This window comes from Garra rufa, chromosome 15 (assembly GCF_049309525.1).
Source record: "Garra rufa chromosome 15, GarRuf1.0, whole genome shotgun sequence".
NCBI classification, from domain to species: domain Eukaryota; kingdom Metazoa; phylum Chordata; class Actinopteri; order Cypriniformes; family Cyprinidae; genus Garra; species Garra rufa.
The window spans coordinates 29,427,012-29,451,768 of NC_133375.1; the positions used below are offsets into that span (position 1 = coordinate 29,427,012).

At 34.2% G+C, this 24,757-nt stretch overlaps 1 protein-coding gene across 1 annotated transcript in view; it reads left to right on the top strand.

Annotated features, from left to right (window-relative positions):
• rnf220b (ring finger protein 220b) overlaps positions 1-23,290 on the top strand; it is a 38,178-nt gene extending 14,888 nt beyond the window's left edge. The window contains exons 2-15 of the mRNA XM_073819615.1: positions 11,770-11,896; positions 13,982-14,027; positions 14,116-14,208; positions 15,736-15,778; positions 16,112-16,216; positions 17,076-17,119; positions 17,469-17,580; positions 18,013-18,103; positions 18,224-18,310; positions 18,397-18,449; positions 19,511-19,595; positions 21,250-21,358; positions 22,974-23,048; positions 23,159-23,290. Coding sequence (XP_073675716.1) covers positions 11,770-11,896; positions 13,982-14,027; positions 14,116-14,208; positions 15,736-15,778; positions 16,112-16,216; positions 17,076-17,119; positions 17,469-17,580; positions 18,013-18,103; positions 18,224-18,310; positions 18,397-18,449; positions 19,511-19,595; positions 21,250-21,358; positions 22,974-23,048; positions 23,159-23,230 — 1,142 coding nt within the window. The 3' untranslated portion in view covers positions 23,231-23,290. The remainder of the gene's footprint in view (positions 1-11,769; positions 11,897-13,981; positions 14,028-14,115; positions 14,209-15,735; positions 15,779-16,111; positions 16,217-17,075; positions 17,120-17,468; positions 17,581-18,012; positions 18,104-18,223; positions 18,311-18,396; positions 18,450-19,510; positions 19,596-21,249; positions 21,359-22,973; positions 23,049-23,158) is intronic.
• The last annotated feature ends 1,467 nt before the right edge of the window (positions 23,291-24,757 follow it).

Below are 24,757 nucleotides of genomic sequence, written 5' to 3' on the forward strand. Positions count from 1 at the left end.
AGCGAAAGGAAGATTTGAACCGGCTTTATATACAAACCACAAACATTTATCTGTAAGACTTATTACTTATTATCTGTAAGATCAGTATTACACTTAGCCGGTTATTCAGGTCATGTTAAGCGACCTACCACCATTAAAAATATATATATAGGTTTGCTCATGATGCAATTGGCTGCAACTAACCCAGAAGTTGCATATTAATTCATGCAATCTGATCGGAGAAGAGAGTGGAAGAGGAATAGATGGTTTTGTTGCATGTTGCTGCAACCGCAACAATGCATGTAATGTATATAATTGTATTCGTCAGTCACTGTGCCTCTAGTATTAAAAACCTGCCCAAGCCACACTGACATATAATGTCTTACGTAAACTGTCTGTTTGAGTTAAGAACCGAATTCCCAAGCCTACATGGACCAGTGCCGTCCAAAACACAGATGCTGTTTCAGGCCGTAATGGGCTTCTAGACGTTCAAGATGAAGTCATGTTTTTCTGTGCCGCAGGAGCTCGTCTGTGTTAAACTCTCTTCAGACTGGGTGGCCCGGTCCTCCCACAGCTTCCACAGCAGGTGGAAACCAAGAATTGCTATTAAACGAAGGTCAGAGGACTGTCATTAATAGCAAAGTGTTTGTGTTTTTTCCTACGTCATGAAAAAAGCTACATTGTATGGAATTAACCAATGTCAGGTTCTGGGAATTTCAACACTATAGTCGAAACTGAGTTAAAGGGATAGTTCACTCAAAAATAAAAATGCTGTTATTTACTCACACTTCTTCTGTAAAACATAAAAGAAGATATTTAGAAAAAATAAAAGTGTTTTTTTTTGTTCTCCATACAACGGAAGTCAACAGTAGGCTATGAACTATGAAATAGTTTTTATTTTTTTTCAAAATTCTTTATTTTTTTTCTGTTTAAATTTTTCAGGAATCTGTTTTAATGGTTAAATTAAAAAATATTAACCAAAAACCATGTCTAATAGATAGAGATCATGAAACATAAGTTTATAACAATTTAACAGCAGTTTATTAATAGTTTAACTAAATTTTTAAGGCCCTATGAAATACATTTTATCTTTTTTTTCCAGAATTACTGTATTGTGTATTTATGTCTTTTTGGTAAATAAATTCTAGGTAGTAGTACTATCATTACATTAAGTAACATTTTTCTGTCACAGTTTCTTCAAGTTAAACTTTTATTTTGACGGTTGCTGTTAAAGACCTGTAAGTTTCTATTTGTATATGATATGATGATATTTCTTCTCAAAAGATATAGTAATGGTCATGAAGTAACTCAGAGCAGTTCTAGAGATTATGTTTATGGGTCAAAGACGTTAAAATGTCCACATTGAAAATAATTTACAAAAGTGATTCAATGTCCATAGAAAGCACATTAAATGTAAATAAAGTGTCTACTTTTAAGGTTTCAAATAAGTTTTTGAAGAATAAAATGTCAAAATTCGGTTGAAATAATGTTATTGTCATTCAGCTTAACACAATATGTATTTAAAAATTCCAACAACATGCTCATATGTAGAATTATAACTAATTAGTAATGCATCTTTTAATGTCTTAAATAGATTTTTGTTGTAAATATGCCTGACAAGACTGTTACACTGAATGACATTTTAGTGGGTGTCTTCTGTAAATTAGGGAGAAAAGTATGATATCACAAAAACAAAAATGCAATTAAATTTAACAGATCTTTTTCATATTTTTTCACAATTTAAAGCAGTATTACACTTCACACTACACAGAATCGCACACGTTTCAGTTTGTGTGTAGTAAACGAAACATGCAGAACATGTAGGATTCACATTGAAATAGTGTTTTTGCAGCTTAATATTCACAGACATTAGTCAATAATGCATTTTGACTTGAGTGTACTGACCTACTTTTGATTTATTCATCCCAAATTTGGCAAATTCCATGACATTCCTCGTTATACAGTAAATTACATTTTTGGATTGCACAATTCTGTCCTCATTTTCCACACCGCAGAAAACATAGGGCCCTACAACAGTAACCAAAACTGTATTTGTTTTAGCAAAGTGAACATAGTCACATCTTATAGAAAATACTATTTGTATTTATGATTATATGATCCTCTGTAACACATCCTCTTAAGTTTTAGACAATTTACTCATCTTTCCTGGGATTTAAGGCCCTCAGATGATGTTGCACACCTGACTACACCAGGGCCCTATATTACATATCTCAGCGTCTTCAAACTAAAATAAAATGGATTTGTTTTTAAATCTGAAACATTCACCCAATTATTTCTGAATCGTTTAATTAGCTATTTCCTCTGTGGAGTGCAACCATACAACCATCTTGTCCAATGTTAGACTTTCTCTCGTTCTCTCTCGGTGTGTTTGGCACTGGTAGAGACTCCAGTGAGGCAGTTGTGTGCTTAGGCTGACTGTGTCTCGCTGGCTGGCTCTGAACAAGCACAGGCCTGTTCTACCCCGGTGGCCAATAAAATGAGAAAATCAACCACTGTGCCACCATCCACAGGCCAGCCAGATAAATACACTTGTCTCTGTGAATGTGTGTCAGCATGGCTGTGTCGATCCACAGATTTCATCCAACTGTTCAAAGAGTGATACAGGAAATCATTAAAGGGATAGTTCAAGCAAAAATGAAAATTCCATCATCGTTTACTCATGTCTTTCGTCTTTTCATTCAAGCTGCTATTTTCCGTACAATAAAAATAAATGCTGAATGGTTTTCAGGGCAAGATTTTAAGTGAATAACTTAAATATCAAACTTTCACATGACTTCAGAAAACTGTATTTTCATTATGGTTTTTGGAGCTTGAAAGCTCTTGGTCACCATCCACTTTAATTGCACGGAAAAGAGCAGCGGAAACATTATTCAAAACGTCTCAGTTTTTCCCTACAGAAGTGAGATATATGCGTGTGGAATGACATGAGAGTGAGTACATTTTCAGTGAACTAACCCTTTAATCAATTTGTAAATCCGCTAATGGTGTTTTTTTTTTAAAGTTCCGCCATGCAGATAACTTGCAGGTGTGCTTAATCAGGGTAATCAATTTTACTCTTTCATCATTGGGTTATTATTAATTTTCAGAGTGCTTCCGACTTTCGTGAAAGCCCTGTTACCCTCTTTGAGGATCCTCTGATCACATCCTCCAAAAGCTGTCACGAAATCTGTATTATTCCAAAACAAGCTCATCTTCAAAGCATCCCAGGCTTTCTTTACCTTGTCAGGGTATCTGTATTTGACACAGCGAGTGCAAGGCTATCTGATCTTATCAGCATGTATGTGGGAGTTGGTTGTGTTATATTGAAATGGATTATTATGGTCTATCAGCCTCATTAGTTTGAGCTGCTCACACCTGCTCCATAAGAATGTATTGAATGTGGGTGGGTGAGACTTATATTGAGGCAAAATAATGACAATCATATGGTTATTCTGTATTTTTAATAACAAGAACATAGCATTGTAGATATGAGACCAAACCATACACAGCAACACTCAAAAATGCTTGAAGTCCTTGCATGTGTTTGTGTATTAATACATGGGTTTGTTTGGATTTAAGCACTAATGTTTGCATATTTAGTTGTGTGTGCATTTGTAATTGTTTGTGTGTGTGTTTTACAGTGAGGCTTAGTGCAGTTCAACCCCTCAAGCTCAAGGTTTATGAGGTGTTAGCTGTCACTTCATTGACTCCCGACTGGCCCATTACACTCTGTGCAGACAGAGCTGTCTCAGGTGGAGAGTTTGGGTTTGGCCCCACACAAACACACACACACACACACACACACACACACACACACACACACACACACTTAACATGTATATACTTAGTCAGATGCATTTAGTTTGGGTGTGCACTTTATTTTAAGTATATACACACGCATATGTATACATAGACACTCATTCATTCACATTTCCACATCTACAGTGTCAATCTACACTCCATACAGCATAACGGCAAAACCAAAAACTGATTTTTAACATCTTTGTAAATTTATAAAAAAAAAAAATACTTAAACAATTCCATTGCATAAGTATTCAAACCCTTATCTGGGACAGTGGAAATTTAGGTCATGTGCATTCATATTGCTTGTAGATGTTACTACACTTTGAGTGAAGTTAACCTGTGGCAAATTCAATAGAATTGGTATGATTTGGTAAGGCACACCAAACTCAATCCTCTCCTCAGTGAAGACACGTGAAAACACACTTGGAATTTGCAAAAGAAAAAAAAACACCTTAAAGACCCTCAGACTATAAGAAACAAAATTCTCTGGTTTAATGAGCCTCAATTCCAAGCATCATGTATGGAGGAAACCAGGCACTGCTCATCACCTGTAGAGTACCGTCCCAAAAGTGAAGTGTGGTGGTAGCATCTTCATGCTGTGGGGCTGTTTTTCTCCAGCAAGGGACTCATCAGAGTAGAAGAAAAGCTCAATGCACCAAAATATTGAAATAGTCTTAATGATAACCCAGTCCAGACTGGGCAGAACATTCACCTTCCAACAGGACAGTGAACCTAAGAACACAGCAAAAGTGGCTTATAGACACCTCTGTGATTGTCCCTGAGTGGGCCAGCAAGAGCCTTAGCTTGAACCCAATCAAATATTTCTGGAGAAACCTGAAAATATGCGTCTGTGCCCATCCAACCTTGCAGAGCTTTAGAGGTGAAGAGATGAGAAGAATAGCAGATAATTGCCAAATTATGATGTGCAAATCTTGTCATACCAAACCAAAAAGATTTGAGGCTGTAAAGGTGCTTCAGCTAAGTACAGTGTGTTAACGGTGTGAATACTTATGCAATGTACTTATTTCAGTTTTTTAATGAATTTAATGAAAGTTGTGACAATTCTGTTTTTGCTTTGTCATTATGGTATACAAAGCATATATTTATGTGGAAAAAAAGTAATTTAAAGCAGTTCAGCATAAAGCAGCATCATAACAAAAAATGTTTACACACACACACACAGGTGTAGTAGATACTTTAGTTACTCTGTCTGCGTGGACCCCAGACAGGACTGTCTCGCCTGTCCTCTGGTTTGCAGGTGTGCGTCTTCATCTTGGCCAGTTTCTCAGACTTGGTTTATTTGAAGTGTCTGCCTTCACAGCCCCGTAACTCCTGCTGATGAGTTCTTGGGGAGACCATAAAAAAGCAGCACCCACCCATCAAATAATAGGAGTTTATCTCAGAGGGGAACGATGGTCTATGGCCATCACACCACATTTAAGTCATGACACAGGGATGGATAAGGGTTAATGAGGGTCATTAGAATATCGTGCTGACTGCATCATATTTTTGTGATGTGTATTGCGTAACTGTTCCTCCAAAGGCTTGTTAATTTTCCCTGGTGTTGTCTTTTTCTCGCTTTCTTTTAAAACACTTTCTCTCACATAGTGCTCTCTTGGTCATCACTACTATTGATCTGGCTGTCTTTGTTATTTAAGATGCCCTGAATGCTCATTAATTAAGCCTGTTGTGAAGATCTAGAGAATAATTCCCACCCTCAATATCAATTACTATCAAAATAACCTTTTGAAGAGACACAGTGTAGCTCAGTTGTCTGCTAACAACCTGCCCAAATCTATAGCATATTGCTTTATATATATTGTGTTTATTTACAAGTACTCTTTTTAAAGTTTTTTTTTTTACGTTCTTCAAAAAAATCTGCTTTAATGCACATATTTTGAGATTTAGCATTGCGCTGGATGTCCGTAGTCAGCTCTCTTGAGTGTCTTAAAGGATTGCATGTCTAAATATCTGCTTTTCTTGGTTATCCAGACGCGTGTATTGATTTTTTTGGAGATGAGCTGGAGAGCGGTGGTCACAGAGGTTTGTTAAAAGATTGCTCAAAAGGATAAAGCATGTATGGTGGTCACACGATCAAGTCTAGTTGTGTTGAGTTATTTGAGCATTATGTAACATATTGGCCGTGATACACAGGGTCATGAAATATTTTACAATGATCTTACATATATAATTTTTTTTTTGTGTGTGTGTAGACTACTTATAGGCATGGAAATGGAAATTCATCCTGTATTTTCTAAATGCATGTTATTGATTTAATTAGGAAAGATTCATTCATGTCAGGGTTATTGTATTTCACTAAGACTAAAACAATAATAAAACAATAACTGATCATTGAATAAATAATAAATTGAATAAAAAATTAATAATTGAAACTAAAACTGAAATAAAAATGTATAAAAACTACATACACATAATTTTTAAAAAAACAGAAAAAATGACAAAAGTTGCAAAAAGTTTACGAAAACAAGAAATATAAAAATAAAAACTAATTCAAAACATCATTGAAACTTATAATAGTATCTTGGTAACATTAGTTAACTACATTAGTTAACATGAACTAAGAATGAACAATACTTCTATAGCATTTAATAATTTTAGTTAATGTTAATTTCAGCATTTACTAATGCATTATTAAAACTACAAGTTGTGTTTGTTAACACTGTGAACTAACATGAACAAACAATGACTGTATTTTATTAACTGTATATTTATTAACAAAGATTAATAAATAGTGTAATAAATGTATTGTTCATTGTTTGTTCATGTTAGTTAATACATTAACTAATGTTAATCACTTATTGTGAAGTGTTACCAGTATCTTAATGATACTAAAATAATACTGATAATTATTTAAATTATTTATTTTAAGTATTTATTTATGTATTTAACGTGTGTGTATTTATTTCTATATTTATTTATTTACATGCTCAGTTTTCTGGTGAGACTACAAGCTTTTCTCCAGTAGCATATTAATTACTTTGGCAAATTTGCATTCATCTAGTCAATAACTGGACATTTTTTTTATTTTACCAGAAAAAAATATAATAATAATGAACTTGGATGTACGTCACAATATAGAAAAGAGAAGGCTTTAAATTCATAAGGTATTTTATAAGAGATCCACTTGAGCCTGAGCTCAGTGAATTATTTGTATTTGTTGTCACTCACATCTCTAGAGCTGAACCTGGTCTTAAATGTTTCTCCAGGGCTGAACTCTTTGACACAGCGCACAGTTAAAGGCAGCAATCAGCTCTCTGGAGTGATGAGTGCCACAGCTTTATCGGTCAGCTGTATAGATGTCTATCCCTCATCTTTATGGGGACATTTATGATGGAGGGATTTTCAAGACACTGATCACTCTCCTCTGTATCTCAGACCATAACCTACAGGACCAAACTAGAGGTTCATGCTTTTTGTGAGCCTTGTTGTTGTTTGTGTTTTACTGAAATAATTTGTACTGTTAGTAGTGTGCTGGACAAGACATTTATATCAAACTCAAACATTTCTAGGTTCTGCATACTATTTACTAGCTGCTTTTTAGTAGTTTTTCTTTCATATGTGTACTTTTGTTTTGGATTTGGCGGGAATTGTTTCAAAGTGGTTTTGATGTATTTGAATATTCAGTAAATATTCATTAACGAGACACTGATTGGCCAGTAAAAGTATGCGGGGGCGGGAACAGAACAGAATGAGCTCATTGACTTGACAGTAAGGATGTTAATGGAAGCCATTTTCGCTTTAATCTAATAGATCGCTTTATAATATCGAACATGCAAGCGTGCGACGTCCCTCGCTCGCAATTGTAGCCGAGCTCTAGGATTTATCGTGGTAATATTTCCACTCTGCCTTCCATTTCAGACATTGATTACCCTCAATAACAGCAAACTTGGACTTTTTTCCACATGTACCTGGTCCAGTGCCAGAGTGATTAAGCTGCTTCTAAGCCGATTAATGAAAGAAGGTATGAATCAAGAAAATACCTTTGAAAATGAAGGAAATGACTTTCCACAGCAGATGTGTTGCTACATTGCCTATTATGTTGCCTATTAAATAGCCTTTTTCAATGGCCCATTATTTTCCTCAATAAAAACACTCACTGGAGCTCGCATACTCCCTGCACTTCAGAAAGCATATTGAAGGAACGATGAAATCCCCTGTATAAAATGAAACATTTGATGTCTTAAACACGAACCAGACGGGTTCAGGCTACTTGACGGGGCTTCATGGCAGGTGTGGAGTGGGCCAATTCTGTTTTATAACTGCCACTCTCCTCAGAAAGTCTGCCAGGGAACAAGCCCCCTGCCAGTCGCATGCCTCTCACATGCCCTCAGATTACCAAAAGGTCGCGCCCATTATGGAGTTATTGAAAGGAAAAATCATGGCAGAAATCGTTAAGGGACCTCCCTTTACTTGACTTCAAATGTCACCTATTCTATTCTATTCTATTCTATTCTATTCTATTCTATTCTATTCTATTCTATTCTTAAAAAAGTAGTTTCCCAATTTAAAATGTTCCTCATGGATTGCTGAACATAAGAAACTGATATGCGATCGCAAACCTCGTTGGCTGTCTGAATTCTGAATTATGACATTTTGAAAAAGCCACTGCAACCAATACAGTTCACGTCAATCAATTACCAAGAGAGCCACGTTCTTCTGGCCTCCAGTAATATGACTGTTTACCCCTTTGCATGCGGCTCTGTGAAATACAAGCCTCTAGTATTGTCTTTTTCGGGCTTCTGACATATTGTCGTAATGTGACAGAAAGCCAGGATGAAATGTGGCATTTTGGAAAGGTCAGTTCATGGCCGTCTCAGAAATCGTCTCCCATCATGATGGTGGCAGTTGTCATATGGATGTTGGCATGTGCAGTCATCCTATAACTTGGGGAAAAAAACGCTATGGGACCGTCTGAGGATGATGGTTGCCTGTTTTCTTGTGACATTCTGGAGTAAAATAGGTATTTATAAGTAATTTTTTGTTAATTGTCATGATTTTTTTTCTTTTTGTTAGGAGTATGTTAACACCTACTCTTTTACCTACTCTTTCTACTTTTTAAAAAAAAAAATATGTACACTATAATTCAAAGTTTGGGTTAAGTAACTTTCTGAACTGTTCTTATGAATTTTGTATCATGCTTTCCACAAATATATTAAATAGCCCGTTTCCGCCAATGAATAAAAAAAAAAGGTAATTGCGATTTTTTTTTTTTATCTCACAATTCTGACTTATTTCTTGCAATTCAGGTTTAGATCTCGCAATTCAGACTTTTTTCTCAGAACTGTTAGATATAAACATGGAAATTTGAATTATAAAGTCAGAATAGCGAGATATAAAGTCACAATTGTGAGATATAAACTGAGTTTTGAATTCTGAGTTTACATCTTGCAAAAAAAAGTTTATATCATGCAATTCTAAGAAAAAAGTCAGAATTGTGAGTTTATATCACACAATTCTGAAGAAAAAAAAACAGAACTGCAGGTTTATATTGCAATTCTGAGAGAAAAAAAGTCAGAATATTATGCAATTCAAAGAAAAAATTATGAATTGTGAGTTTAATATCCAATTCTGGGAAAAAAGTAAGAATTGCAAGTTTACATCACGCAATTTAAAGAAAATCTGAATTGTACGTTTTTCAGATTCTGAGAAATAAGTTGGAATTGCGAGTTTATATCACACAATTCTGATAAAAAGTCAGAATTGCAAATTTATATCACAGTTTTGAGAAAAAAGTCAGAATTGCAAATTTATATCACAGTTTTGAGAAAAAAATCAGAATTGCAAATTTATATCTCTCAATTCTGTGAAAAAAGTCAGAATTGCAAGTTTATAACACAATTCTGAGAAAAAAGTCAAAATTGCAAGTTTATATCATGCAATTCTAAGAAAAAAAGTCAGAATTGCATGTTTACATCACGCAATTTAAAGAAAATCTGAATTGTACGTTTTTCCGATTCTGAGAAATAAGTTGGAATTGCGAGTTTATATCACGCAATTCTGATAAAAAGTCAGAATTGCAATTTTATATCACACAATTTTAAGAAAAAAAAGTCAGAATTGCAAGCTTATATCACGCAATTCTCAGAAAAAAGTCAGAAATTAAAGTTTATATCACACAATTCTAAAAAAAAGTGAGAATTGCAAGTTTATATCACACAATTCTAAAAAAAGTGAGAATTGCAAGTTTATATCACACAATTCTGAGAAAAAAAGTCAGAAAATTAAAGTTTGTATAACACAATTCTAAGAAAAAAGTGAGAATTGCAAGTTTATATCACACAATTCTAAGGAAAAGGTCAGAATTGCAAGTTTATATCACGCAATTCTAAGGAAAAGGTCAGAATTGCAAGTTTATATCACGCAATTCTTAGGAAAAGGTCAGAATTGCAAGTTTATATCACGCAATTCTAAAAAAAGTGAGAATTGCAAGTTTATATCACACAATTCTGAGAAAAAAAGTCAGAAAATTAAAGTTTGTATAACACAATTCTAAGAAAAAAGTGAGAATTGCAAGTTTATATCACACAATTCTAAGGAAAAGGTCAGAATTGCAAGTTTATATCACGCAATTCTGAGAAAAAAAGTCAGAAAATTAAAGTTTGTATAACACAATTCTAAGGAAAAGGTCAGAATTGCAAGTTTATATCATGCAATTCTTGGAAGAAAAGTCAGAATTGCAAGTTTATATCACACAATTCTGTGAAAAAAGTCATAATTGCAAGTTTATATCATGCAATTCTCGGAAGAAAAGTCAGAATTGCAAGTTTATATCACTCAATTATGTGAAAAAAGTCATAATTGCAAGTTTATATCACACAATTCTAAGGCAAAAGTCAGAATTGCAAGTTTATATCACTCAATTATGTGAAAAAAGTCATAATTGCAAGTTTATATCATGCAATTCTCGGAAGAAAAGTCAGAATTGCAAGTTTATATGACGCAGTTCTAAGAAAAAAAAGTCAGAATTGCAAGTTTATATCACAATTCTAAGAAAAAAAGTCAGAATTGCAAGTTTATATCAAAGTTTTGACAAAAAAAAAGTCAGAAGTGCGAATTTATATCACAGTGGCGGAAGAAGTTTCAGTGGCTTCCATAGTTTAGAGCAGTGTTTCTCAACTCCAGTCCTCGGGACCCACTGCTCTGCACATTTTGTATGTCTTCCTCATTTAAGGCACCTGATTTTGATCATCAGCTCATTAGTAGAAAGATTCATGAACTGAACTGAGTGTGTCAGACTCAGAAACATACAAAATGTGCAGAGCAGTGGGTCCCGAGGACTGGAGTTGAGAAACACTGGTTTAGAGGTACATGCTGGTTTAGGTTTAGGTTTAGGTTTTTCTATGTATATTAATTAAGGCAGTGTATCCATATTAAGGTTTAACATTATCATTTGAGAATTTGTCTCAAATTCCCACCGATGAGAGTCCCTCCAGCAGGAGGAGGGGAAAAAAGACATGTTCGTCCCAGAATCAAATCAAATTCCTCTTATCATCTTGTTATTTGCCGACGTTATCTGTGCAGGTAATGTGGTTATAAATTCAATTTCAGCCATGGGATTTCATTGTTTACTGATGTTGGTTGCCTTTAGGCAGAGATGCAAGCAGTTAGTACTTGTCAGTGAATTTATTTGAGCTGCACCGTAGATGAAATTTAAAAGAGAGGGGGCTCACAGGGGGGCCGACTGTCAAGGGCATGGCTCCGGGTGACGTTTATATGCAGATCCATGTTTTATTCACATCTATTTGCTTTCACTTGGCCACTTGTTAGCCTGTGATGGCCTCACTTCGAGACAGGCATTGCTACTCCATGTCTCTGCTGTCATGTTGATGAGCTTCTTTTAGGTGACACATCTGCCTGGACTTGATGATTTTCATCATTGTAAAGAATTCTCTTTATTGCTTATTGTAGGTTTATAATAATAAAGCGAGTCTTTTTTGTGTGTGTCTCTCTCACCTGTCTTTCCAGGTAAAGTAAAGGCCCTGTATGACACTCAGACGCCCATGTGTCCGATCTGTCACGCTGTGCTGCGGCCAGGAGAGCTGCAGGAACACATGGAGCAGGAAATGGAGCGTCTAATGCAACTGCACAATAGGTACATCCTTCAACACACACATGAAACAGTCTTTTAATTTGTATTTTATTTGTTTGTTTGTTTAAACCATATAGAAATTAATGCATTTTATTTATTATAAATAAAGTTTGAATCAATGTTTTTTTTAATAAAGTACTTAAATCTAAAGTATCCCAATGCTGACCCAGTTTTTGTTTTGGTCCCTATTTTGTTGCCATAATCCAAAATCAAACAATAATTGTATTGGTTTGTTTGTTTGTTTATTTTTATTTTTTATTTATTTTTTACTTTTTATTTATTTGTTTTTATTTATTTTTATTTTATTTGTTTTAACAGTAACTTTATTTATTTATTTACTTAACTATTTATTTATTTCAATTACTTTATTTAATTTTTAGTTTTTCTTTTGCATTTTATTTATTATAAATAGTTTTATTTAACATTTATTTAAATCGACTGCTTAAATCGAGAAAATCACAATGCTGACCCAATTCTTCTGGTCCTTGAATGTATTTTGTTGCCATAATCAAAGAAAAATCAAACAATAACTTATTAATAATTTTTTTTTGTTTGTTTGTTTTTGTTTTGCATTTTATTTATTATAAATAGTTTTATTTAACAATTATTTTTTTAAATCAAGTACTTAAATCAAGACTTTTTTATGTTTTTATGTTTAAATGTTATGTTTATTTTATTTTATCATAAATACATTATTATCTAACATTTAATTATTTAAATAAAAAAGTCTAATAAAACAATTATTTATGTATTTATTTATTTATGCATAGAAATAAATCCTAGAAATAGAAACAAACCAAATATAAATAAAACCTTTTAACTATTAATTCTTCAAGCTGATTCTTGGCGGGGATGCTGGAGCATTATACAAAAAGCTTATAATAATTTATATCATTATTTATTATTTTTATTTTGTTAATACTAGTTTAATCTAAAGTGTATTTATTTTAAAATAGTAATAAATAAAAAATAAGCTATCCCAGTGCTGTCTGCTATCACACTCTTATCCCCCTCATTCTTCACCTGCAATTCTCATAGAGCCGACAAAAATGAAACCTGTCATGTTCCTCTGTAATGAACATGATACAATCTATATAATGACTGAGACAATCAATAATCTATCAGCCTCCCTCTGCTTCGCTCATGTCTCCTTTTGTTTTTCCGTCCATCCAGCTCAATCTGAGATCATCAGCCGATCAGTCGAGGGCTGATTTGATTTTTTTGAACTGCCTCAGTCTCTTTGTGTCGGCCGCAACATGTAGACAGTAAAGTGCCGCTGACAGTCAGCATGCTCTTCTGTCACTCTTACTCAAATCTCATCCAGGCTCATGAAAATGCATCGGCGCCCATAGTAAAGAGATCAAAACGGGAGACAAGAGCAGGAGAGATGGAGGAAGGGCAGAATTAAAGCAGATTGAGACAATGAACACACACACACACACACACACACACACACACATGCACATACATACACACACACCTCCTCCCCGTAGCCTGTCCCTTCCAAAGGCACATTAAATGCTTCCAGGTCTTGATGGCATATTTATCTACAGCCTCTGGCCACGTGCACCATGCCTCCACCCTTCTCCCTGTCTCCTCCATCATTGCAACATCACAAATTACAAGCTGTTACATTGTTCCTGACATTTCACAGCCAGTCAAGCTCAAGGCAGTCCCTGAGAAAATCATAGCAAGCTAATAACGCGTTTCCTCAACTTTTGCTATCAGCATCAGACGAGGCAGGGCGGCACATTAGCCACTCTGAGCACATGAAAGATTTCTCCAATAAAGAAATTATAGCCATAATCTGCTTAGTGACAGAGCTGTGGACAGTAATTGTGTCAAATTGAACTCGGCCCCAGGGTGTGTTAGAGCCTTCCTGCTGTACAGGACCTGCGTTTTTATACATTATTTTTATTTGACTCTGAAGGAAATGTATTTGGAGAACAATATGCAAACAGATCCCTCATTTTCAAGCATGTTTGATTATTCAGATTCACGTTTTGTGTTTAAAACTAAGCTGAGTTTTGTTGGTAATGGGATTGTGGTGATGAAATACGTGTTAATAACACTCTCACCTGTTTACAGTCAGGGTCCCGCTCAAAAGGAGTGTCTCGCTGCTGGGCCGCCTAAGGTACGGACTCTCCAATGTACTTCACAACACTTGTTATATACAATTTATTTATGTCTACAGGCAATAATAACCGCTCTACCTCTCTTAGTCTCTGTTCTCTATGCACATAAAGAGAGAGGGTTCTTCTTCCGCCTCCTCTCCACGTCCCGCAGACGAGGCTGTGCACTCAGACAGGTACCAGGTGAGAACAAAATGCATGTTATATACATCTAACAGCATTAGTTTGCAATTCTTTGGATTCCAAACCAATTTAAGTGTGGCTTTAGCCATTTCTAAACTACATGTCAATCAAAAGTTTGAGACAGACCTTAGTGTAGTGCTGCCATCTACTGGACTTTAATGGAATTTAAAAACATATTTTAAAGAAGTTTACACTATAATTTTGCATACCACTTTCTAAAGACTGCTGATGACTATATTTGAATTTGACAAAATATTATTTATAATTCATAGTATTATATAATTCATAAGACAAAATCTAAAATGCATATATATACATTGCTGTTCAAAAATTTGGGATCAGTAAAACTTATGTTTTTTAAAGAAGTCTCATCAAGCTCATTAAGGCTGCATTTATTTGATTAAAAACACAGAAAAAAACTGTAATATTGTGAAATGTTATTACAATATAAAATATATGGTTTCTATTTTAATATACTTTAAAATATAATTTATTTCTGTGATGCAAGTCTCCAGGCTTCAGTGTCACATGATCTTTAAGAAATAATTCTAATATGCTGATTTATTATTAGAATTATCTATGTTGGCTACAGTTTTTTAGAACCTGTGATACTTTTTCAGGTTTCTTTGAATAAAAGGTAAAAAAAGAACAGCCTTTATTCAAAATATAAATCTTTTCCAACGATATACGTTTTTGCTATCACTTTTTATCAATTTAACACATCCTTGCTGAATAAAATGATTATTTCTTTAAAAAAAAAGAAAGAATAAAAATTTACTGACCCAAAACTTTTGAAGGATAGTGTATATTCTGTTTTAAATAAATGCTGTTCTTTTTTTACTTTTTATTCATCAAAGGATGAAAAAAGTATCACAGGTTCCAAAAATTATTAAGCAGCACAACTGTTTCCAGCACTGATAATAAATCAGAATATTAGAATGATTTCTGAAGGATCATGTGACACTAAAGACTGAAGTAATGATGCAGAAAATTCAGCTTTGATCAAAGGAATAAATTAGATTTTAATGTATGTTAAAATAGAAAATAATATTTTACAATATTAAATTTTTTCTGTATTTTTGATCAAATAAAGACAACCTTGATGAGCATAAGAAACATAAAACACATTAAAAATCATACTGACCCAAACTTTTGAACAGCATTGTATATAAAAATGTTTCAAAAATATTTTATAAATGTATTAATCTCACTATAACACTAAGTAGAAATCATACACTTACACAAAAAACAAAGTAAATATTGATAACATGATATTTTAATAATATTTTTATTTATTTTTAAATATAACCAATTGGTCATTATATTTTAGGTTCGCAAGGTATTGTCAGAGTTTTTAGCATTACATTTTTTTTTTATTTACTTCCGTTTTACTTCTACAACATGACATATTTGTGAAACTGGATATTCAATTAGAACAAATTTTGGCTTATTCTTTTAAAAAATGTTAAGTGTAATATTTTTGAAAGAGATTATGAATTTTCAAGCATCTCTTTGTTTTCATTTCAGACATTTTTGCGAGTACGAGCAAACAGGCAAACAAGACTCAATGGTATGTTTTCAGTGACTTTCAGTATCTCAAAATCTCACTGTACTTCTCTTTTCTGTATTTTGCATTTCAGTCATTGCCTATGCATATGCATTAAACATGCATTAAGAACTTGGATCTGACCAAATGAATATATCTCTGTATGAACAAAACTACTACAAAAATGAGTTCCATATAACAACTGATATTCAGTAATTATTACAAACTGTCCTCAGACAGCACTAATACATAACACAGTTCGAACAGTCACAGTTTAAGCACTACCCCTGACATTTGACCTAGCACCCTCACGAGCAGAGTGGATTATTGACCTTTAACCTTTTGATATGTTAACAGTTAAGGAGCTCTGCTGGTGCAGGTGCTACGCCAAACAGAAAGTAAAATCTGTTCATGTTTGGCCTGACTCTGGATTCCCACATGTACCTACTTGCCCACTTTCTGGTAAGCTAATTCACTAACACTTATTTTGTTTACATGAAGATTTTTTTTAGTTAAATGAGATGGAAAGAGGCTTTATCTAGAATACCAATAATCTTAAAGGAGAAAATGACTGTAGAATCATTTTCAACAGATGTAAAATGAGATGGTGAAATTGATGTAGAATTTAATGTATTATTACGCCCTTGACACAGTAATACACAAAGTATTGAATCTCTGTACTGTGAAATATTGATACTCTATCATGTTGAATTTTCGATCATTTATCAGGACGGTTAATTTTTATGTTATTTCATTAACATCTAAAGAAGGTGCTCTGGACGATTGGTCACAGCTAATTGATCAGATTCTCTCTCTAATTAATGATCCCCTCTCTGTTATGCTCAACTTCATTGTGATTGTAACAGCCTTAGCTCTGTTTCTACTGTCTTCTTTGACTATATTATGAGCTGAGGCTCCTAAAGATTAATGTCCCTTAACATCATTAGCAGCTCAGCAAAACACAGAGATTTTAATGGAGTGGTGGATACCGTTCCACAATGCTGAATTTTACGTCTTCTGTGTGTGTGTGTTCGAGAGAAGAAGATGCGGAGAATTCTGGAAATCTTTTATTTGTCTTTATTTTATAATCAGATAAACAGATCGGTCCAATTCCCATGCCATTTATTTATCTTTTGTAGGCCTTTCTGTCTTATCAGTTTATGTCAGCTTGAGATCATATATATTTCCATCAAAAAACTGCCACTGGAGAAAAATCAAATCAGAAAAAAAATTATTTATGCTTCATATTTTTAGATAACATAATATGAAATGTGTCAAGCATCAGTAAAGAAATCAGCTTTTTGTTTGTTTCTTTTTTCAGCACGCATTGGGAAACTGAAAAGACGGAAAGCAGAGGAAGACCAGGTATAATGAAAATGCAGCTTATTTCTCGTTGTGCATCTCGTATTTTCTTTAGATCTGCTTTCAGTGACATATCACAGACTGTTTGTAATATCTGTACTTGACAGCCAGCATGAGACAGGCGTCAGCTGTCCTGTTCTGCTAAGTCAGTCATATGATGTATAGGACAGGTAGATGTGGCCAGAAGGATCTAAGAAACTATAAACCTTCATGTGAAATGTCTGTTTCTTTTTATATTCAGCTGTGACCCAATGCCAAGAGGGCATTCAGGCAGGTAGCAGATGAAAGCGCTGTCTTGAGGCTGGTGGAGACATTTTCACCAGAGATACTGATGTGTGTGTTTTTTCCACAGAGAGACGGCGTGTGTGTTGTTGAAGATGGCTCCGTGCTGTCAGCCGGGAGGGAGTTTGAATGGGCCGAACAGAGAAGAATACAGATGGTTTCTGTTCTTAGAGGCTTCAGAGGTACAAAACGCAAACAAATCCTTCACAGTACTTTAACCACACACCAAATACATCCATATAAATCAATCCATGTTTATAAGGAGTCAGATTGGAGTCAGCAAATAAGCAGCAAGGCAGCTCACTTCGTTTTGCAACAGAGCTTGTGTGTGTGCGATTAGTTCACCGCAGACACGTGAGGTAATGGGAGTGGTGTTAACCTCTTGAGAAGGAGATTACTGTAAAAGCACTTAGACAGGCGTCAAAAACACAGACAGAGCTGATCACAAAGGACTCAGAGGTCATACAGACCCTTGTGTCCTTAAAAACACTTGATTTTATTAGCACTCTGCAGTTCATCAGTAGGACACCTCATATTTTTGAATATCACTCTCTATTCCTTTGTGTTTTGTTTGTCATTTCGAATATGAATCATATCATATCAAATGTCTTAAGGTTTGGTGAGCAGCTCGTTGAAAGAACATCAGGACAGCGATGCGGATCTGGATGTGGATGGTGATGATACTTTGGAGTATGGAAAAGCACAGTATCCTTGTTTTTGCTGTCAGCCAGCACAGTTTATGCCACAGCGAGGACATGCAGGGATCTTTTTTTTTTTTGTGAAAGCATATTTGATAAGAAATGTTTCCTTAGCAAAACATCTCAGATACACGGAGGCAGATGTGATTCCCTGTTCAGGAAATGAACCCAGAGATTCAGAGGAGAGGCAGGCGTTAAGAGGAGCTGTTTTAAAGTATGCACACACAAACAAACAACATATTATTAGTGCTTCTATGCTACTTTATTAATGCTTAATTATTCATCGTTTTGCTTTTCAAGTGGCGACACAACCAGCAGGTTATCTCCAGAGCAAACCAAGTTGGCAAACTCAGGTGAGTCTAAAGATTTTAATTACCATATTTGAAGTCAAATGTTTACATACACCCTGCAGAATCTGCAAAATGTTAATTATTTAATTATTTCATACAAAATGCATGTTACTTTTTATTTAGTACTGACCTGAATAAGATATTTCACATAAAAGACATTTACATATAGTGCACAAGAGAAAATAATAGTGGAGTTTATAAAAATTACCCTGTTCAAAATTTTACATACACTTGATTTTTAATACTTTGTTGTTACCTGAATGGTCCACAACTGTGTTTTTTTGTTTAGTGATAGTTGTTCATGAGTCCCCGTCAGAAGGAAAACCGATGCATTAAGAGCCGGGAGTGAAAACTTTTTGAATTTTAAGTTCAGGGTAAATTGAACTCTAAATATTTTCTGTAGCTTCCGAAGGGCGGTACTAAATTAAATATGATATTTAGGCAAAAAAAAAAAAAAAATGTTCACATCCACATTCCATTCAAAAGTTTACACCCCTGGCTCTTAATGCATCTTTTTCCTTCAGAAGCATCAGTCCGTGTTTGAACCTTCTGTAATAGCTGCATATGAGTTCCTCAGTTGTGAAAAGATGAATCTCAAAATCACACACTCATTGTAGGAAATGGTTAAAATACTCAAAAATACTGAAAAACCAAACAATTTGTGGGACCTGAAAAGCAGCCGTCAGTTTAACTGTTCAGGACAAACAAGGGAATCTGAACAACTATCACTAAAAAAAAAAAACAGTATTAAGAATCAAGTGTATGTAAACCTTTGAACAGGGTCATTTTTATAAATTCAACTATTATTTTCTCTCATGGACTATATGTAAATATCTTTTATGTGAAATATCTTATTCAGGTCAGTACTAAATAAAAAATAACATTTGTATGATCCCTCTTATTTTGGTAAAACAATTAACATTTTGCATATTCTCCAAGGTGTATGTAAACTTTTGACTTAAACTGCATACTGCACTATATGTACTGTAGATGTATACACATACACAGCACATGTGTACTTTTGCATGAATCAAATTATTCATAATGCTGTATTATGTGTGCAGAAACTCCTACTACAAGCAATGGCGAGTTTGACAACAATACAAGCACAACGTCTCCTAGAACCTGTAAGAACAGCGAGTTAGAGATGTAAGTATACCTTAAAGTCGGCATGAAGTGACTGTTTTCTAAATATAAGTCATGCATGATTCATTTTTAAAATCACAATCCAAAGATTCATCTTGACTTTAATGCACACATTGAATGCATTATTTAATACATATCAAAACTTTTGCTCATTACAAAAGACATTTCCTCAGAGTAACACAACAGCAAAGCTATTGAAATGGAAACAGATACACATATAGGATAAGATTCAAGTGCCTCCACCCATTCTCCTCCGTCCTGCTCCTCTCCAACATCCATGTCATTTTCTTGGAAGCATTCTCTGCAGGATCATGATACGGCACTTTTTAAATCCTGTTGGGAAATTTTAACTTCTTTCCATGTGCACTGGGACAGATTTTTATGCATTACTAATCGTGCAACTGAGGTCACGTTTGCACATGGAAGAGACACATGAGCAATTATATATGGCTGACCCGTTCAATAAGAGTCACACGAATCAGTTCTTTCTCAGCGGAGCTACATTTTGGCAGGTTCACTGAAGCGTGTTTGACTTATGTTTTGGAGTGAATCATTAATCAGCTTGATTGATCCATTTATCAGTCGAGGAGTGTCAAATTGCGGGGAAACTATGAAATTCTTTTTCTAAACGTTATTATTCTTAAATGTATTATGTGCGAGTGATTTGTACATATTTGGATGTCCACCCACAGATTAGAGAAGTTGCATCACCACTATCAAAATAACAAGACTTTTCTCTTTTCTCTCACTTAAATGATATATGTGTATATATACTATATATATATTATATATATATATTTCTGTTTCACAGCGTATTTTTGTACCTGATCTGTCACCACTCTCCAATAGGTATTTAGCTTGAGGACGAGGGCAGTTATTTCATATTTCCACCAGACAGCTACAAGAGAAAAACCAGCATTCATGCTTATATTTGGCGGCTATTACATGAGGCATTTTTGATGGATCACTTAAACCCCCTGCTGTCATAGTTCAATTCCTGAGAGCTGATTAAATGGGGATGCGTTGGCCAGGATGTTCCTACCGGGGATTAGGGGGCTCTGAGCGAGTGTTATTTAATTGTGGTGAAGTGGAAACACTCGAGTGAGGAAGGGTTAGTGAGGCGGGAAGGAGGACCGTTCCTGACAAATGACAGTGCGCCGCGGGGCGCTTGCTGCCCGGCCCTGTGTGGACACGCTAATAAAGCAATTACACTGAGACAATGTTTGCACACTGTGGTGACATGTCTGTCCCTCACCTGCTATGGGAAGGGCCAATATAAGGGGCCATCTTAAGCCGTTTTTGCCGACACTCAAAAAGTTTTTGAAATTATATTGTTTTTATTAGGTCTACAAGTTACTACTAATTTCTGTAGGACAAACACATTTTGCATCCATTTACTTAAACATAGACATATGCTGTCAGTGCATGCTCTTCATTTTTACTGTTCAATATGGCAATACAATAGCGGTGCTCACGCTTATGTATTACAATGTTGAATTTGCTTCTGAATGCAGCTCATTTAATGATGCAATCTGTCTTCTGATTACCGTTCATGTGTAATTTAGAATTCATAACATGTGGCCTTCAGCGACAAAGCCCTCAGCATGCTGTGACTCTCTAATCAATCTCTGATGGATTTGTTCTTTGTTTCGTTTAGCTTGGCGGATGACCCCTCCCTCAGTACGCTGGAGGCCCTGAAAACACGGATCAGAGATCTGGAGAAGCAGCTCACACGAGGGGACAGATTCAAGTGTCTCATTTGCATGGTAAGCTTGACCTTGCTACTTAAATATTTATTCACAAAAGGACTGAAAAAGTAATAAATAATTGCAAATATGTAGAATTTAGTTATGCATACTTTATATTAATTATGTAGATATTACCATTCACCAAAAGTTTGGGGTCTGTACATTTTTAATGCTTTGGAAATAAGTCTCTTATGCACACCAAGGCTGCATTTATTTGATCAAAAGTAAAAATAGTAATATTGAAAAATAATATTACAGTACAAATAAATGTTTTCTATTTGAATATATTTTCAAAACAGCCTTTATGATCCCTCAAGAAACATGTCTTATTATCAATAATAAAAACTGTTTTTTTTCTGCTAAATATTTTTGTGAAAACCATTTTACATTTCTTCATCATCCATTGATGAATACAGCTCAAAATTTAAATAAAAGGAGAACAAAAATATTTTCTTTGAAATAGAAATCTTTTGTAACATTAAAAAAAGTCTTTACATTTGGTCAACACAATATACAGTGTATATATTTATATATATATACACACACACACACACACACACACACACACACATATATATATATATATATATATATACAGTATACACACACACACACACACACACACACACACGCACTACCAGATACTAGATTTTGAATGTTTTTTCTTCTGTTCATCAAGCCTGTATTTATTTGATCAAAAATACAGCAAAAACAGTAATATTGTGAAATATTTTTACTATTTAAAATAACTGCTTTCTATATGAATATATTTTAAAATTTAATTTATTTCTGTGACCAAATCTGAATTTTCAGCATCATTTATCCAGTCTTCAGTTTCACATGATCCTTCAAAAAATCATTCTAATATGCTGATCTGCTTTTCAAGAAACATTTATTATTATTATTATTATTATTATTATTATTATTATTATTATTATTATTATTATCAAACAGTTGAGTACATTTTTTTCAGGATTCTTTGATGAATAGATAGATCCAAAGATCAGCATTTATCTGAAATAAAGAGCCTTTGTAACATTATACACTATACCATTCAAAATTTGTTTTGGGAACTAAATTATAGAAATTAATACTTTTATTCAGCAAGGATGCTTTAAATTGTTCAAAAGTGATGAAAAAACAATTATAATGTTATAAAAGATATCTATTTCAGATAAATGCTGATCTTCTTAACTTTCTATTCATAAAAAAAACTGAAAGAAATTCTACTTAGATGTTTTCAACATAATAATAATAAATGTTTTTTGAGCATCAAATCAGAATATTAGAATGATTTCTGAAGGATCATATGACTGGAGTAATGATGCTAAAATTCAGCTTTGAAATCACAGGAATAAATTACATTTTAAAATATTATTTATTTTAAATAGTAAAAATATTTCAAAATGTTACAATTTTTTTACATTTTACAAATGTCACTGTTCAAAAACTTTTGACTGGTATTGTGCTATCTATCTATACTAAAATATATATATAAAAAATCAATCAAAATATTTTTTAAAGTATTACATCTCTTTTGTTATAATATGTGTGTGTAAAATATGACATTACTGATGAGGTTTACATTTTTCCTATGTATGTAATTTTATTGTGCACATATAAATTTTTTCAGGACTCATACACAGTACCTCTGACCTCCATCCAGTGCTGGCATGTCCACTGTGAGGAATGCTGGCTTCGCACCCTGGTGAGATGAACATACTCATCAAACATTTTTCAGCACAACAATGTGCCTTCAACAAGTGAATCCTGTATGTTACCATTATGTTTTTGATTGTTAAATTATCTTTCTCACAGGGAGCAAAGAAACTATGTCCACAGTGCAACACTATCACCTCACCTGGGGACCTGAGACGAGTGTATTTGTGAAGAGTTACAGCTGTCCTGTCATCTGCCTGTTTGCACTCTACACAAACGGATCACTTTTACTGAGGAAAACCTTTCTGGGCAGATGCAAAACTTAAGAGGATGTCCTGCTGGAATGCTACCCAGTTACATGAAGACCACTGTGTTCATTTCTTAATGAAATGGAAAAGTACAAATCTGCCGTAACAATATTGTAAGGACAGTAAAACTGATCACAAAATGTTGTAAATCCTTGTTTTATAAAATATTGTTAAGTTATTCTCATAGAGAAAGCTCAAAAGCAATCTGTCAAATAGTTTTGTGAATGTTTACACTGAAGAGTTCTTTTCTAATTTGGATCTAGCAGTGTTGATATCTGAAATAGTAAGCAGTTAACTTTGAAATCATTGATAAACTGTTTTGTGTAGAATGTTCAAAAAAGAAATGAATCTTGTACATTTATTTTCCATACTTATGTAACTGTAATTTAATAGTGAATGGGATCTTTAAATATGGTTTAAGATCAATTATCATTTCAACTGTTACACAGGTGATATAGTGTAATTGTTTTTGTCTCACAAACCCCTTATTCTAAGCATGCATAAAATCTCAAAGACGAGACTGAATATGATGCAAAATTACAAAGCCATTCTCACAAGGTTTGTAGATTCAAAAAGTGCTAATTTTATCAAACAGTTCACATGCATAAATAAAAATAGTTTTTACAATTTTCAACAACAGATATTCTGAGTTGAAGTAGTTCTCTGTATATTTTTGACATTTTAAGCTCTTCAGCTTAACCCCTAACAGGTGATGGACAGGTTATTGTATTGATATGTACTGTACTCCATCGAGAAGCATGTGCTTCCCTCCCTTAGCAGGTGGAATTGATTCTTAATGCAGGATATGGACGCTGAGGTTGATCTCTGCTTAGCCCTCACTCCTCTCCACTGCCAAGCAGAATAAAGGTCTGTTGACACTGAGTGACTATAGGCTATGACATTATGACTAAACTCAGAACAGAAAAGGAGTTCAATTTCCTTTGTGGTATTTTAGCAATAGTTTTGTTACTGTCTAGACAAGTTACTACAAAGATCGTGAAGCACTTTTGATATAACTGAAATAGAATGAAACATAAAACCAGCTTTGTTTTATGATGATGTATTTTGTACAGACTCATCTGTTTTTCTTTGACAAAAAATAAACTAAAGTTGTTGTCTAACAAATGGCATTGTCAGACTTAAATGGTTTTCATTTAGGTACAAGCGTAAGTGAGCACCAAGTCACCAGCATGGACATATTTGAAGGTACGTTTATTCATTTTACAGACATTTCATCCAAAGCTACAGTACTTACATTGCATTAAATATATACATTTGATCAGTTATTGTTGTACTGTATTCCCTGGGAATCTAACCCACGATGCTAACATTTCCTGCACCTCTATCGTTTGAAGTTAAACTGAGACGATAGATAACCAGCATTTCCGCTTTCCTTTCAGTCTATTTATCGCATCACAAGTATCTTAACACCACCTGGCCAGTTCGTTTC